The sequence below is a fragment of the Bufo gargarizans genome, chromosome 5 (genome assembly GCF_014858855.1).
Source record: "Bufo gargarizans isolate SCDJY-AF-19 chromosome 5, ASM1485885v1, whole genome shotgun sequence".
Classification (NCBI taxonomy): Eukaryota; Metazoa; Chordata; class Amphibia; order Anura; family Bufonidae; genus Bufo; species Bufo gargarizans.
Genome location: NC_058084.1, coordinates 160,652,353 through 160,666,128, shown reverse-complemented (window position 1 = coordinate 160,666,128; position 13,776 = coordinate 160,652,353). Strand labels below are relative to the sequence as shown.

Here is a 13,776-nt window from a genome sequence, read left to right as displayed (position 1 = left end):
CTATCTGAATCTTCTACCGTGGGAAAATGCTGGACCTTGTCCAAAATCCGATTCAACGTGGTTGTAGTTGTAGGGAGTCGGAGGTTAGTGGGGCAAGAAGCTATGAAGCCATAATATACAAGATTCTGTCTATGCCCTCCCATGAGTGAGGGAATGCAATGCAATGAAGCTACTGGCGAAAATGAATTCCTGGTCGTGGAAGAAAGGCAAAGACTTTGCGCGGGGGACTGAAATGCTAGAGCGAATTGCCCTACTAGTTCTTCCTCTGGCAGGACCTGAACGAAAGCATGAACAATTAAAGAAAGATGAAATATCTGCGTAAGACATGACAATAATGCTGTAGGGCAAACCGGACCAGTTTGCGGTCAAAACATAAAATGAGCGATCAACATGGATTATTAGGAAATTAGGGAAGCAGGTATGTATGCGATACATAGGGGCCAAATCAGCCTAGATGCACAGATGGACAACCAACCAGGCAATCAGCCCAGCAGGTTTGAAAACAGTCGTCGGCCCCCCGAAGCCATGGGGCCAAAGCAGTCGTCGGGCCCCCGAAGCCATGGGGCTGAAGCAGGTCGTCGGGCCCCCGAAGTCATGGGGCCGAAGCAGGTCGTCGGGCCCCCGAAGCCATGGGGCCGAAGCAGGTCGTCGGGCCCCCGAAGCCATGGGGCCGAAGCAGGTCATCGGGCCCCCGAAGCCATGGGGCCGAAGCAGGTCGTCGGGCCCCCAAAGCCATGGGGCCAAAGCAGGTCGTCGGGCCCCCGAAGCCATGGGGCCGAAGCAGGTCGTCGGGCCCCCGAAGCCATGGATCAACATGGAGCGATCAACATGGATTATAAGGAAATTAGGGAAGCAGGTATGTATGCGATACATAGGGGCCAAATCAGCCTAGATGCACAGATGGACAACCAACCAGGCAATCAGCCCAGCAGGTTTGAAAACAGTCGTCGGCCCCCCGAAGCCATGGGGCCAAAGCAGTCGTCGGGCCCCCGAAGCCATGGGGCAGAAGCAGGTCGTCGGGCCCCCGAAGTCATGGGGCCGAAGCAGGTCGTCGGGCCCCCGAAGCCATGGGGCCGAAGCAGGTCGTCGGGCCCCCGAAGCCATGGGGCCGAAGCAGGTCGTCGGGCCCCCGAAGCCATGGGGCCGAAGCAGGTCGTCGGGCCCCCGAAGCCATGGGGCCGAAGCAGGTCGTCGGGCCCCCGAAGCCATGGGGCCGAAGCAGGTCGTCGGGCCCCCGAAGCCATGGGGCCGAAGCAGGTCGTCGGGCCCCCGAAGCCATGGGGCCGAAGCAGGTCGTCGGGCCCCCGAAGCCATGGATCAACATGGAGCGATCAACATGGATTATAAGGAAATTAGGGAAGCAGGTATGTATGCGATACATAGGGGCCAAATCAGCCTAGATGCACAGATGGACAACCAACCAGGCAATCAGCCCAGCAGGTTTGAAAACAGTCATCAGCCCCCCGAAGCCATGGGGCCAAAGCAGGTCGTCGGGCCCCTGAAGCCATGGGGCCGAGTTTTTTTTTTTTTTTAGAATTATAACTATGAAAAGTGACATGAATAAGGTGCATGTGAATTAAACCATGAGCCTGACCGATGTGGCAGGCGATACCCAAGATAAACTACGTGGCCTGAATAACATGCAAGGCGAAATATTGTTAGGAACGAGACCTGACCGACGTGGAAGGTGACCCCAATAGTTCAACTGCATGACCTGAAAAGACGAAGGGAAACGTGACAGAAAATGTAGATAACGGACATTAACTAAAATTAATAACACAAGCTGGCAAGCAGGTAAAGATACAGTATGAGTCATTCAAAAGCATAGCTGCACAGGTGGACAGACAACCATTGGTCAGACCCCTGAAGCCATGGGGCTGAAGCAACCACCAGGGGCCCATGGGGCCGGGCAGCCGCCGGGATGCGAACCTTAGAATTAAGGACGGCTGGGGAAAAGATTGGGCCTTAACCCAGCGGGTTTAGTAAGCAACCGGGACTCGATAACCTAGAAAGACAAAGACATGGACTCTCATAACCTCCAACAGAAACCTGGGACACTAACCAGCCTACAACCATGTCGTACCCTTAACAAACAAAACATGAAAAGCGGTCAAGGGGCCCCCGGAGCCATGAGGCCGGATCGGTCATATAGCCCCTGAAGCCAGAGGGATGACGTAGGGATGACGTTGCGGTGACGATAAGTAATTAAAACGTAAGCCGGACCTGATGGCATATGAAGCGAATTGAATGATTGGATTGGCTAGAAGATGGCCTAAGGAACATGACTGCCAACAGGCGTTAAAAATATAGACATTAGTAATCCGAAGCACGTGCATACATAAAACACTAACCACCGCGAACCATAAACGTAAACATGAAATGCCTGGGGCATTGCAAGTTCGCTAAGAGAAGTCTCTTATCGTGACAAACAAATGAACAGCTTGTGAAAACATAGCAGGAAACGTACTCCTATCGGCCCACTGACCTCCGCTGAGGAGCTGTTTGGTGAACTGGGGCAGGAGACCAATCTGAGTGAATACAAACCAGAAGTAACAGGAGACCAGTCTGAGTGAATATGAACCAGGATTAAACAGAAACTAGGCCTATGGAATGTGACAGACCACCGAGGAAGGGAACGTAAGCCTGAAAAGAACGCAGTTGTGTTTGTCAGGAGAGAGGAGTGGTGGGTGCAGACTGCCCCGGTGAGATTGAGCAAACCATGATGTAGCAATAAACAGGAGAATGCAGCTTTGAGTGGGAGCAGAGTACAACACATGATGTAACAACAAATGGGTGAATGCAGCTTTGGATGTGAGTGGTACCTAAAAACATGGTATAGGCGCAGCTTTGAGTATGGGTAGCGCATGAAAAGCATGGTATGAAGCAGACGTTTAAATGCAACCTGAAAGTGATCAGAGTATTGACGTGATGCGAAAGCAGACATGTGAATGCAGCTCTAGTAGTGAAAGGAGTATAGGACAAGATGTGAAAAGCAGACATGCGGATGCAGCTTTGGATGTGAACGGAATATTAACTTGATGTGACCTCAGACATGGAAAGCGGCTTTGGTGAGTGGGGTATACAACCTGGTGTAGCAGTAGAAGTGTGAACACAACTTTGGGTATAAGCAGAGCATGAAAATTGGTATAAACGCAGCTCTGGTTGTGAGTGGAGCAAGGTGGGAACACCAGGGTGGTGCGTCCAGAGTATGAAAACGGAGTAACAGTAGCAGCTATGGCTGTAAGCCGAGTATACAACATGTAATAACAGGCATGTAATACGGATCCGGCTGTCGGCTGGAGACGGAATGAGATGTAACAGCCAACAGGTGAGCGCAGCTTGAATGTGAGACCAATCTGAGTGAATACGAACCAAGAGTAGAAAAGTGCAGGACAGTGAAGACGTGCGGATGCAGCATAAGACATTAAATAAAAGCCGAAAGTGTAAATGCCGCTCAGGATAACAGCGGAGCATGAAAGTATGAGATTGTGGATAAGCTCTGCCTGTATATGTATGTTTAAATTGTACTGGAGCTGTCATTTGGCATTCCGGGCACTAGAGGCCGCTGTTTTGCAGCACAGTCAGCATGCTTCTGGGTGAACCAGTAAGTGTTGATCTGACATGGTGGAAGGATTGTGCTGTGAGGGACTGTATCCGATTCCATCCTGGCTTGCAGATGTCCGGCAGTGAATGGACACTCAAAGGAAGGAGAGTATCTGCTGTCCCCTGTCTGGACCCAGCACTTTGAAAGAGAGGTTGTCCCAGGAAGACCAGTTCCAGTGTATGGACAGAAAACCTTAGCATCAAGCAAGGCCGCATGGTTGCTGAGAGCTTGGTGGCCATCCCGGGTAAGCGGCATCCTAGGGCCCAGAACGGATGCAGGTCAGTACACCTGATTACCAATTGTACTTCACTGTTTGGCGCCTAAAGTAACAGAGACTAGCCTAGGCCTTGAATTAGCTAGTTGGATAGGGTTACAGCTTTGTTAGGCCTTACTGTACTGGACTGCAGCGCAGTAATTGACTTGCAGGCTCTGCTGCGTCTGCCACCGGTTAGGTGTGTCTTCTATAGCGGCACAGTATGACTTGTAGGCTCTGCTGTGTACGCCAGCAGGCTAGGCCTGTCCCTCGGATAGGGACAGTGACTGTGGGCCTGGGGTATTACTTATACTGTTTGTCCTTGTGTTAATACTTTTTCCAAGTAAAGTTAATATTCTTGCATATAAAGCTGGTGTCAGTGTTGCTTCCATGTCTGTGACTTTGCTGTATCCTGGGGAGCCCACCCCGGTACACGGCTTACAAAAGTGAAATGCATGAAGTTTAAAGATGGTGGTAGCGGGGGGAAAAGGGGGGGGGGGGGGGAGACACATGGCAAGGAACAGATACAGCAGAAGGCCTAAACAATAAACACTGCGTCCGATCTCCAAACATGACGTCAGGTGCAGCCCGGGTAACTCTTACTTCAGCCGGATTGCTGTAAAGAAACTTTTCATACGAGACGAACGAAGCAAAGTGAAACTTGTAAGATTTATAGGAACCAACTCTTATTACCAACAACCAAAAATGAAAAGCAAATGGAAGTATTTAGGCCCAAACGAGCAAACCTGAGGTAGCAGATTCTGAGGCGAAGCCTCCCGTTCGCTAGCAAAGTCGGATCCGACCGGCCTGGAGAGACGGCCCCGGCCCAACCTACTTACGTAATATCAAACACGCAGTGACAGCTGTCACTGCGTGTTTGACTTGTCCACCCCCTGCCTGATCGTGGCTGAATAAAGCTGTTTGAACGCTACCGGTGAGTGCCGCTGCATATTCTTTCTACCTACCGACAATTATTATATCCTACTCACTGTTTGCAGCAGTGCACCGCCGAGCGCTCCTTTCCTCGCTGGCCTTGGAACGTTTGTGATTGCCTTACACTGACTGTGTGCTTGTTTGACTGTGCCGCCCCCTGCTCTTCTTCGTGTGGATACTTACGTAATATGGCGCGTGCATGCTACGGTAGCAGAGAGCAAAATAACCAGCTCCATGCTGCAAAGAAAGAATCCTACCACCAGAGAAGCTAGTGTGCTAATAGCACCTGAAAACGCACACCTGTGAGTGAGGGTGCGGCTCGTATATGAAGAGCCTCCGCCCCTCCCACAAATGCAGGCTGACTAATCAGCCTTACCAACAAGTCTGGACGGATCCGCTTGCCTCCGCACGGCCAGGCGGACATCCGAACGCTGCAAGCAGCGTTCAGGTGTCCGCCTGCTGAGCGGAGCGGAGGCCAAACGCTGCCAGACCGATGCATTCTGAGCGGATCCGCATCCACTCAGAATGCATTAGGGCTGGACGGAAGCGTTCGGGGCCGCTTGTGAGAGCCTTCAAACGGAACTCACAAGCGGAGCCCCAAACGCAAGTGTGAAAGTAGCCTTAGTAATAACGATAATCTATATATTGCACCAACATAGTCCACATCACTTTTCAATCAGAGGTTTCATAAATAAATAACATAACTGCAAACAAGTCAACAATTAAAACAGTAACCTGCTCGCAAGAGCTTACAATCTATGTGGAGATAGGGAAGACACAGAAGATAACAAGTGCTTGTTTTGTACAATAGGGGAGTAGATATAAATCTGCGTGAGGCAGTCCACAACTGATAACTGTAGTGCTTCTGAGTGCATAGGGGAGGGGTGTGAATGGAGAAGAATTAGATTAGGAGATGTGATTGGCCAACCTAAAAAGAAGTGTTTTTAGGGAATGTCTAAAACTGTGGATGTAGTGAATAATCGTAAAGAATCTAGATGAGGATTAAAAAAACACAGGATAGTCAAAAAGGCTGATAATTAGAGATAAGCGAATTTCCTAAAAGGTCGGTTCGGCTGATTCGCCGAATTTCACACAAAAAATTGAATTTTATTTAACTCGTTAATGAAATGACAGGGAGCTGTGATATCGCCGCCCCCGCCGCCGTCATTGTACCCCTCAGATGGTGCATTTATACATGATCGTGGCAACTGAGTGTAAAATTAACAATAACATTTTTTTTTTTTAAACTTACCGCCTCCATTTAGTCGTGACAGGACGGCCGCTGCCATCTTGCTTGAAGATCTTGGCCAAAATCCTGTGCGGTGCACAGGATTTCGGCCGAGATCTTCAAGCAAGATGGAGGCTGGCGGCCCTTTGCAAGCAAATGAAGGAGGTAAGTTAGAATTTTTTTGTTTTTTATACGATTTCAGGTTAAATTAATTTGCTGACACGAAGCACAAGGAAATTCGGCTTCTAGGCGAATCAAATTATCCTGAAATTCGGATCGAATTTGTGGGATTTGAATCGCTTATCTCTACTGATAAAACATTTTAGATGGAAGTGTCCTTCCTAATAAATAAATGTTCATGTCTGCTTATAAAATAATCTCATGCGTTAAATTACAATATATTTTGTATGTAGCTGCTGTGTATTCTTTGTGCTGATTATTAAGCCATTGACGGTACGTTATTGTCATACCTCCAAATGAGGAGAGAAACATTCTGTCAGCAAACTTTTGATAATAAATGTAGTAAGCATGGTATGCACTTTTATTAATAAAAGCTGATATGCACTGTAAATGATAAAAGCTCACACAAGCTGTTAGCGCTAGAAAATTATAATAATGTGATTTCCTGCCAACAAATATTCAACTACCAGAGAATCACTCTATTCCCTACCTACAACAGACACATCAAATGTCAGACTTCACTAAGAGTAGAAAAAATGCCAATGCTGCACGTGTCATAAGGATTTACAAGACTAGATTGATGGTGGGGACACTGGGGAGAGAATGCTATTCCTATTGTCTGTATTCACTAAATGGCCCAGCGCATTCGCACTTTTCACAGATACTACACAAGGCAGAAAAATGTATTCCGACTGTAATGGAATATAGTAAAGATTTGACAAGAAGCAAACAAAGACAGAAGTGGCATGTGAGAACTGTAATAAATGATAAAGAGTAACTATGTATAGCTAAATAGTATCTATATTAAACATGCGGCAAGACAGACGTTCAATTTAACAAAACATTTAAAAGCAAAAAAGTGCAGAAAAAACGACATGGGCACACAACATGATACAGTATGTGTTATGATGACCAAAACCCCCCCTCTACTGTGTCTGATGGAACATGAAGCATAAAATCACACTGATACAATTCCTGAGTAGCCAGTTGAATGGACATTTTTAAAGGAGAACGTGTAGTCTGCAACTTAGGGCTCTTTCACACTTGCGTTGTCCGGATCCGTTGTGTACTCCACTTGCCGGAATTACACGCCAGATCCGGAAAAACGCATCCGTCTTCAAAATGCGTTCAGTGTTACTATGGCAGCCAGGACGCTATTAAAGTCCTAGTTGCCATAGTAGTAGTGGGGGATGGGGGAGCAGTATACTTACAGTCCGTGCGGCTCCCGGGGCGCTCCAGAATGACGTCAGAGCGCCCCATGCGCATGGATGACGTGTCCATGCGATCACGTCATCCATGCGGTGGGGCGCCCTGACGTCACTCTGGAGCGCCCCGGGAGCCGCACGGACGGTAAGTATGCTGCTCCCCCGCTCCCCTTTACCATGGCTGCCAGGACTTTAGCGTCCTGGCAGCCATGGTAACCATTCATAAAAAGCTAAACGTCGGATCCGGCAATGCGCCAAAACCATGTTTAGCTTAAGGATTAATGTCTTTCAATGGGCATTAACTCCGGATCAGGCCTTGCGGCAAGTGTTCAGGATTTTTGGCCGGAGCAAAAAGCGCAGCATGCTGCGGTATTTTCTCCGGCCAAAAAACGTTCCGGTCCTGAACTGAAGACATCCTGATGCATCCTGAATGGATTTCTCTCCATTCAGAATGCATGGGGATAATCCTGATCAGGATTCTTCTGGCATAGAGCCCCGACGACGGAACTCTATGCGGGAAGAAAAGAACACAAGTGTGAAAGAGCCCTTATCCTAAATAATAATAATAATAATATTGTTTTAAAAAGGCATTATAGACATGAACATTCACATGACCGTAAGCGTTTTGCGGTCCGCAAATTGCAGACGTGCAAAACACGGTTACTGGCAGTGTGCGTCCCGCATTTTGCGAAACGTACACAGCTAGCCCTATGATAGAAATGCCTATTCTTATTTGCAACTGTGGACAAGACTATTCTTTTTTACTGGGCCACGGAACAGAAATGAATGGGTCTGCAACATGGCGTAACGGATTCGGACCCCAAAATACGGTTGTGTGAATGGACCCTTATACTGCATGTAAGGCCCATTCACAGTTGCATTGGAAATCTTCAGCTGGATAAGGCTCACTGTTTCAGCATTGCCAGATATGACCATGTACTATGGGATCTTCATATGGTCAGGTGCATTAATCATCCTGCTATTTAGACTTGTGTGCTATTTGCATGGGAGTTCAATCGGACTCCAGGAATGCTGGGTGCAGGGTGCTTGCTCTCCTGACCAGAATCTTTGTTACTCTACCCTGACTTGTGTGGTCAGCATGGCTATTCATCCATGTCTTCTTTCTTTGTCTGTGTACGCCTTTCTCCCTGTTCAGCATAGGTTCCAGGCATGTTTGTATGTTTCTGTTATGTCCTAGTTTGTCTGTGATCAACATGATTCATGTTCCACATTGGTTTCAGACAATTTTACCATGTTTCTATGTTGTCATGTCTTTTTATCTTGATCTGTCTATGAACTCCATGCTCCATGTGTTCCCAGTCTGCATGGGTTCCAGGCATGTTGGTACACCATGCTTCCTGTCCGCATGGGTTCCAGGCATGTTGGTATGTCTTGTTGCTTCCTGTTCCACATGTGTTGTTTGTGTTTGGTACTTTCGTTTTGGCTTTCTCTGGATCTTGTTGTCTGTTCTGTGTATGCTTGAGATGTTCAGCGGTTTCCTGGACCCCTGAACATGACAGGAACTCTATTAAAATAAAAATAAAGATTATTCTCACTTTTCCCTAACCTTCTTCATTTCAGACACTCTGTTCTCCCCACCCAGCTTTGTTGTTCTGACTGCAGCAGTGACATGCCATATACCACTGAGACTAGTGACTATGTGCAGTGTATTCAAACATCATTGTTACAGTCAAGACATTATGTCATGGCTACAGAGGTGGGGAAGACCGAGCCGCGGCTCTGAAAGTGAGAGAGCTCGGTGGTTGCTATCTTTTTTTAAATTATTTTAAGGGTGTTCCTGCCATGCCTCTAGAGGTGAGTCTTGGACTCATCCTCTGGTAAGTTAGAAGTTTATTAACATTACTTTCTAGGGACAGATTGGTTTATTATGGGCAGGTTTTGGACCCTACACCCGAGGAACCTAAAGACTTCTTTAGTGGCCACAAACCAGGAGTCCGGTTCCCTTTACAATGAATCTGTGAGGTGTTTTCTGCTATCCTACATGAGAGGAGGATATGACAGAAGGAGAGAAGCTGAGCTCCGTGATACATAGGTTTATATGATGTGGAGCAGGAGTTTTGAGTAAAAGTAGAGTCAGGACACCTAAGAACACCATGAGAGTCCTGATTGCTCTGCTCACAAACAGTGATTGACATTCTTCGGTGTACAAATACTGATACAGGGAAAGATGTCAATCACTGTGTGTGGACGGGATAATCAGGACTCATTGTTTGTCCTAGGAGTCCTGTCAGGATTGGATCTGCTTTTTACTTAGAAAATCATTTTCAAATCCCATAACTACATATATTTTACCAAGCGCAGCTTCTCTCCCTGTTATGTCCAGGTCTGGCATGTGGAAACAGAAATTACCTGACATCTTTGCTTTAGGAAGCAGAATTGCTTTTATAGTAAAAGATTAATGCATTGACATTAGAACAGCTGTGATTTATATAAAAGTAAGCTTAAAAATAGAATGCCTTATTCACACTTCTATATTTAATCAGTGTTCTTCAACCATTAAGCCAAGGTCAGAAGTGGATTTAAGAAAAAGAAGACTTTTTTTTTCCATTAAATGAAAAATACGGATCTAATGCTGAAGTGTGAATGAGGCCTAAATGAGTATATTGTGTTCACATCTATGTTTTTCTTGGCAGCATATTCCAGTATTTGTGACAATGGGCTCTGACCATACAATTGCAGACCAGCTTTCTGAAGAAAAGGACTCCACACTGTTTTAGTGATGAACTCATCATTGCATCCACGTATACTGGAACTTAACATAAGCAACCTGGATGGTAACAATACAGTGCCAACAGGCAAGACTAAATTGTCATCATGCGATCAAGTGGTGATAGCTGCTGAGGTATTTCTGACCCTTGGCATTGTAAGTCTACTTGAGAACATCCTAGTCATCTCTGCTATAATTAAGAACAAGAATCTGCATTCGCCTATGTATTTCTTTGTGTGTAGCTTAGCAGTAGCGGACATGTTAGTTAGTGTGTCTAATGCATGGGAGACAATCGCCATAAATCTCATTAACAATAAACATCTAGTCATGGAAGATGCCTTTGTACGTCATATTGACAATGTTTTCGACTCCATGATCTGTATTTCAGTGGTGGCTTCAATGTGTAGCTTGCTTGCCATAGCAGTGGATAGGTATATCACGATCTTCTATGCTTTACGGTACCATAACATCATGACTGTGAAGAGGGCTGGAGCCATCATTGCTTGCATTTGGACATTCTGTACAGGATGTGGTATTATCTTTATCCTCTATTATGAATCAACTTATGTCATTATATGCCTTATTACTATGTTTTTCACCATGCTTTTCCTCATGGTATCTTTATACATCCATATGTTCCTGCTGGCGCGCACCCATGTTAAGAGGATAGCTGCCTTACCAGGCTATAATTCTGTCCACCAGAGAACAAGTATGAAAGGAGCCATTACTCTAACCATATTGATAGGTATATTTATTGTATGCTGGGCACCATTCTTTCTCCACCTCATTCTCATGATTTCCTGCCCGCAGAACCTTTACTGTGTCTGTTTTATGTCTCATTTTAATATGTATCTTATTCTGATAATGTGCAATTCTGTCATTGATCCTCTGATATATGCATTCCGCAGCCAGGAAATGAGAAAGACATTCAAGGAGATCATTTGTTGTTGCAGTCTGCGAATGACCTGTGAACTGCCTAGTAAATATTAATAATAAAAACCTGACAATGTCAAATTACTCCTTTCATTTTGCCTCTGTCTCCTGATTTCATAAATGTCTCTATGGCTTTATGAACAGTCATGCAAGTGATGCACGTCGGCACAAAATTGCTTCCAAAAACATGAAAAGCTTGATCTCAAATTATTCTAAAAACTAAAGTCCATTTAAAGGAAATAAAAAATACATTGGTCGTTACTTCATAAGATGAATGGAACATTTCTTAGGGCTTGTTCACACGAACGTATGTGTTCCGTTTCCGTATTGCGGACTGCTTATGCGGATCCGCAATACACGGACACCGTTCCGTGTGAATTCCGCATCACCCAGGCGGAACTATTCACTTCAACGGGTCAGCAAATCCAGAGATGCGGAACGGAAGCACAGAACGGAACGCTACGGAAGCACTATGGAGTGCTTCCACAGGGTTCCGTTCTGTACTTTCATTACGCAAAAATATAGAACTTGCTCTATCTTTTTGCGGGACGGAAGGATGCGGACTCATTCAAGTTGAATGGGCCTGGATCCGTCCCGGAGCCTGCACGAACGTTCTCTGTGCATTGGGGACTGCAAATTGCGGTGCCCAATGCACGGAACGAAACACATACATTCGTGTGAACAAGCCCTTACAAATATACCCACACATTCTGGAGAAATATAATTTTAAATGTGTAAATATGGCTTTCTAGTTCACAATACACCACAGAAATTAGATTTGAATGTTGTACATACTATATATATATATATATATATATATATATATATATACACACCTTCTATATACTGTACGGTAAAACCCAAGCATCAATGGGATTTGATAAATAGACCAAATTCAATGGTTATAGTAACATATAATTTGAGAAATTATATATTATAAAATATACTATTTTACAATAGCATATGTATTATAAAAATAATAGAATAAAATGACTTATACAGATAAAACTTTGGCTTTTAATCAGATAATTTTCCTGATCAGCTTCTACAAATCTTGTCCATGGACAGGTTTTACATCTTATTTTTTATTTATTTATTTTTGTATGGCAAATGCTCCTATTGTTGACGAGGACAGAAAGTTCCTGAAAATGATGCAACTTACATTAGGGGGCTGCCTGTAACACAGAAGAGGGAGGGAGGATTTTAAACTGTCATCTTTTTGCTATAGTGCATGTAATAGTGAATGGCTTTCTTGTTTTGGTCTGTATTGAAGAAGCTCACTTCTTGGTATCCTGGTGGTTCTCATTATCAACTGTTCTTGGATGGTAGTAGCCCTGATCCTAAAATGTCTTATGAGGACACCAAGGTTAGAAGCTGACCCTTCTGAGGTTGTTTGTTGGTCAGTCAAATGACGTATGGTACAGTAATGTCTCCATTTCATTATTCTGTACCTTGATGGTTGGAGGAAACCAATTGAAATTGTCATGGAAAGCTTTTAGTTCTTGCTCAGACTCAGTCCAGATGGGCTTGGTCACTTTGTGACATTGACCAATGTGCTTTTAAGATGACTGTATGGGCTACTTATTAACTCTTTTGCTACCAGCAACACGGCGCTTGCTTACACGACAGGTCTTGTTTCAAACAGCTGAGATCCACAGCTAATTATGCAGTAATTAAAGCCTTTAGAAGTCAATGCCATTATCACGGCATCTAAAAGGGTCAAAAACCCGCTTACCAGCATCTTCTTTTTTTTTTTTTTTAATCAGATAATTTTTATTCTTTTTTCAGAGGTAAAAATATAACATGAACATCATTGCACATACAGTACAGACCAAAAGTTTGGACACACCTTCTCATTCAAAGAGTTTTCTTTATTTTCATGACTATGAAAATTGTATATTCACACCGAAGGCATCAAAACTATGAATTAACACATGTGGAATTATATACATAACAAAAAAGTGTGAAACAACTGAAAATATGTCATATTCTAGGTTCTTCAAAGTAGCCACCTTTTGCTTTGATTACTGCTTTGCACACTCTTGGCATTCTCTTGAAAAGCTTCAAGAGGTAGTCACCTGAAATGGTTTTCACTTCACAGGTGTGCCCTGTCAGGTTTAATAAGTGGGATTTCTTGCCTTATAAATGGGGTTGGGACCATTGGTTGCATTGTGGAGAAGTCAGGTGGATACACAGCTGATAGTCCTACTGAATAGACTGTTAGAATTTGTATTATGGCAAGAAAAAGCAGCTAAGTAAAGAAAAACGAGTGGTCATCATTACTTTAAGAAATGAAGGTCAGTCAGTCCGAAAAATTGGGAAAACTTTCAAAGTGTCCCCAAGTGCAGTCACAAAAACCATCAAGCGCTACAAAGAAACTGGCTCACATGCGGACCGCCCAAGAAAAGGAAGACCAAGAGTCACCTCTGCTGCGGAGGATAAGTTCATCCGAGTCACCAGCCTCAGAAATCGCAGGTTAACAGCAGCTCAGATTAGAGACCAGGTCAATGCCACAAAGAGTTCTAGCAGCAGACACATCTCTAGAACAACTGTTAAGAGGAGACTGTGTGAATCAGGCCTTCATGGTAGAATATCTGCTAGGAAACCACTGCTAAGGACAGGCAATAAGCAGAAGAGACTTGTTTGGGCTAAAGAACACAAGGACTGGACATTAGACAAGTGGAAATCTGTGCTTTGGTCTGATGAGTCCAA

At 44.8% G+C, this 13,776-nt stretch overlaps 1 protein-coding gene across 1 annotated transcript; it reads left to right on the top strand.

Annotated features, from left to right (window-relative positions):
• Positions 1–10,143: 10,143 nt before the first annotated feature.
• Positions 10,144–11,121, top strand: MC5R (melanocortin 5 receptor). Its single transcript, XM_044295145.1, has one exon. The coding sequence runs from the start codon at positions 10,144–10,146 to the stop codon at positions 11,119–11,121; it is 978 nt and encodes a 325-aa protein (XP_044151080.1).
• Positions 11,122–13,776: the final 2,655 nt, after the last annotated feature.

What these genes read in the sequence shown, in the direction of transcription:
- MC5R (XM_044295145.1), top strand. Translation starts at nt 10,144, where the DNA reads ATGAACTCATCATTGCATCCACGTATACTGGAACTTAACATAAGCAAC.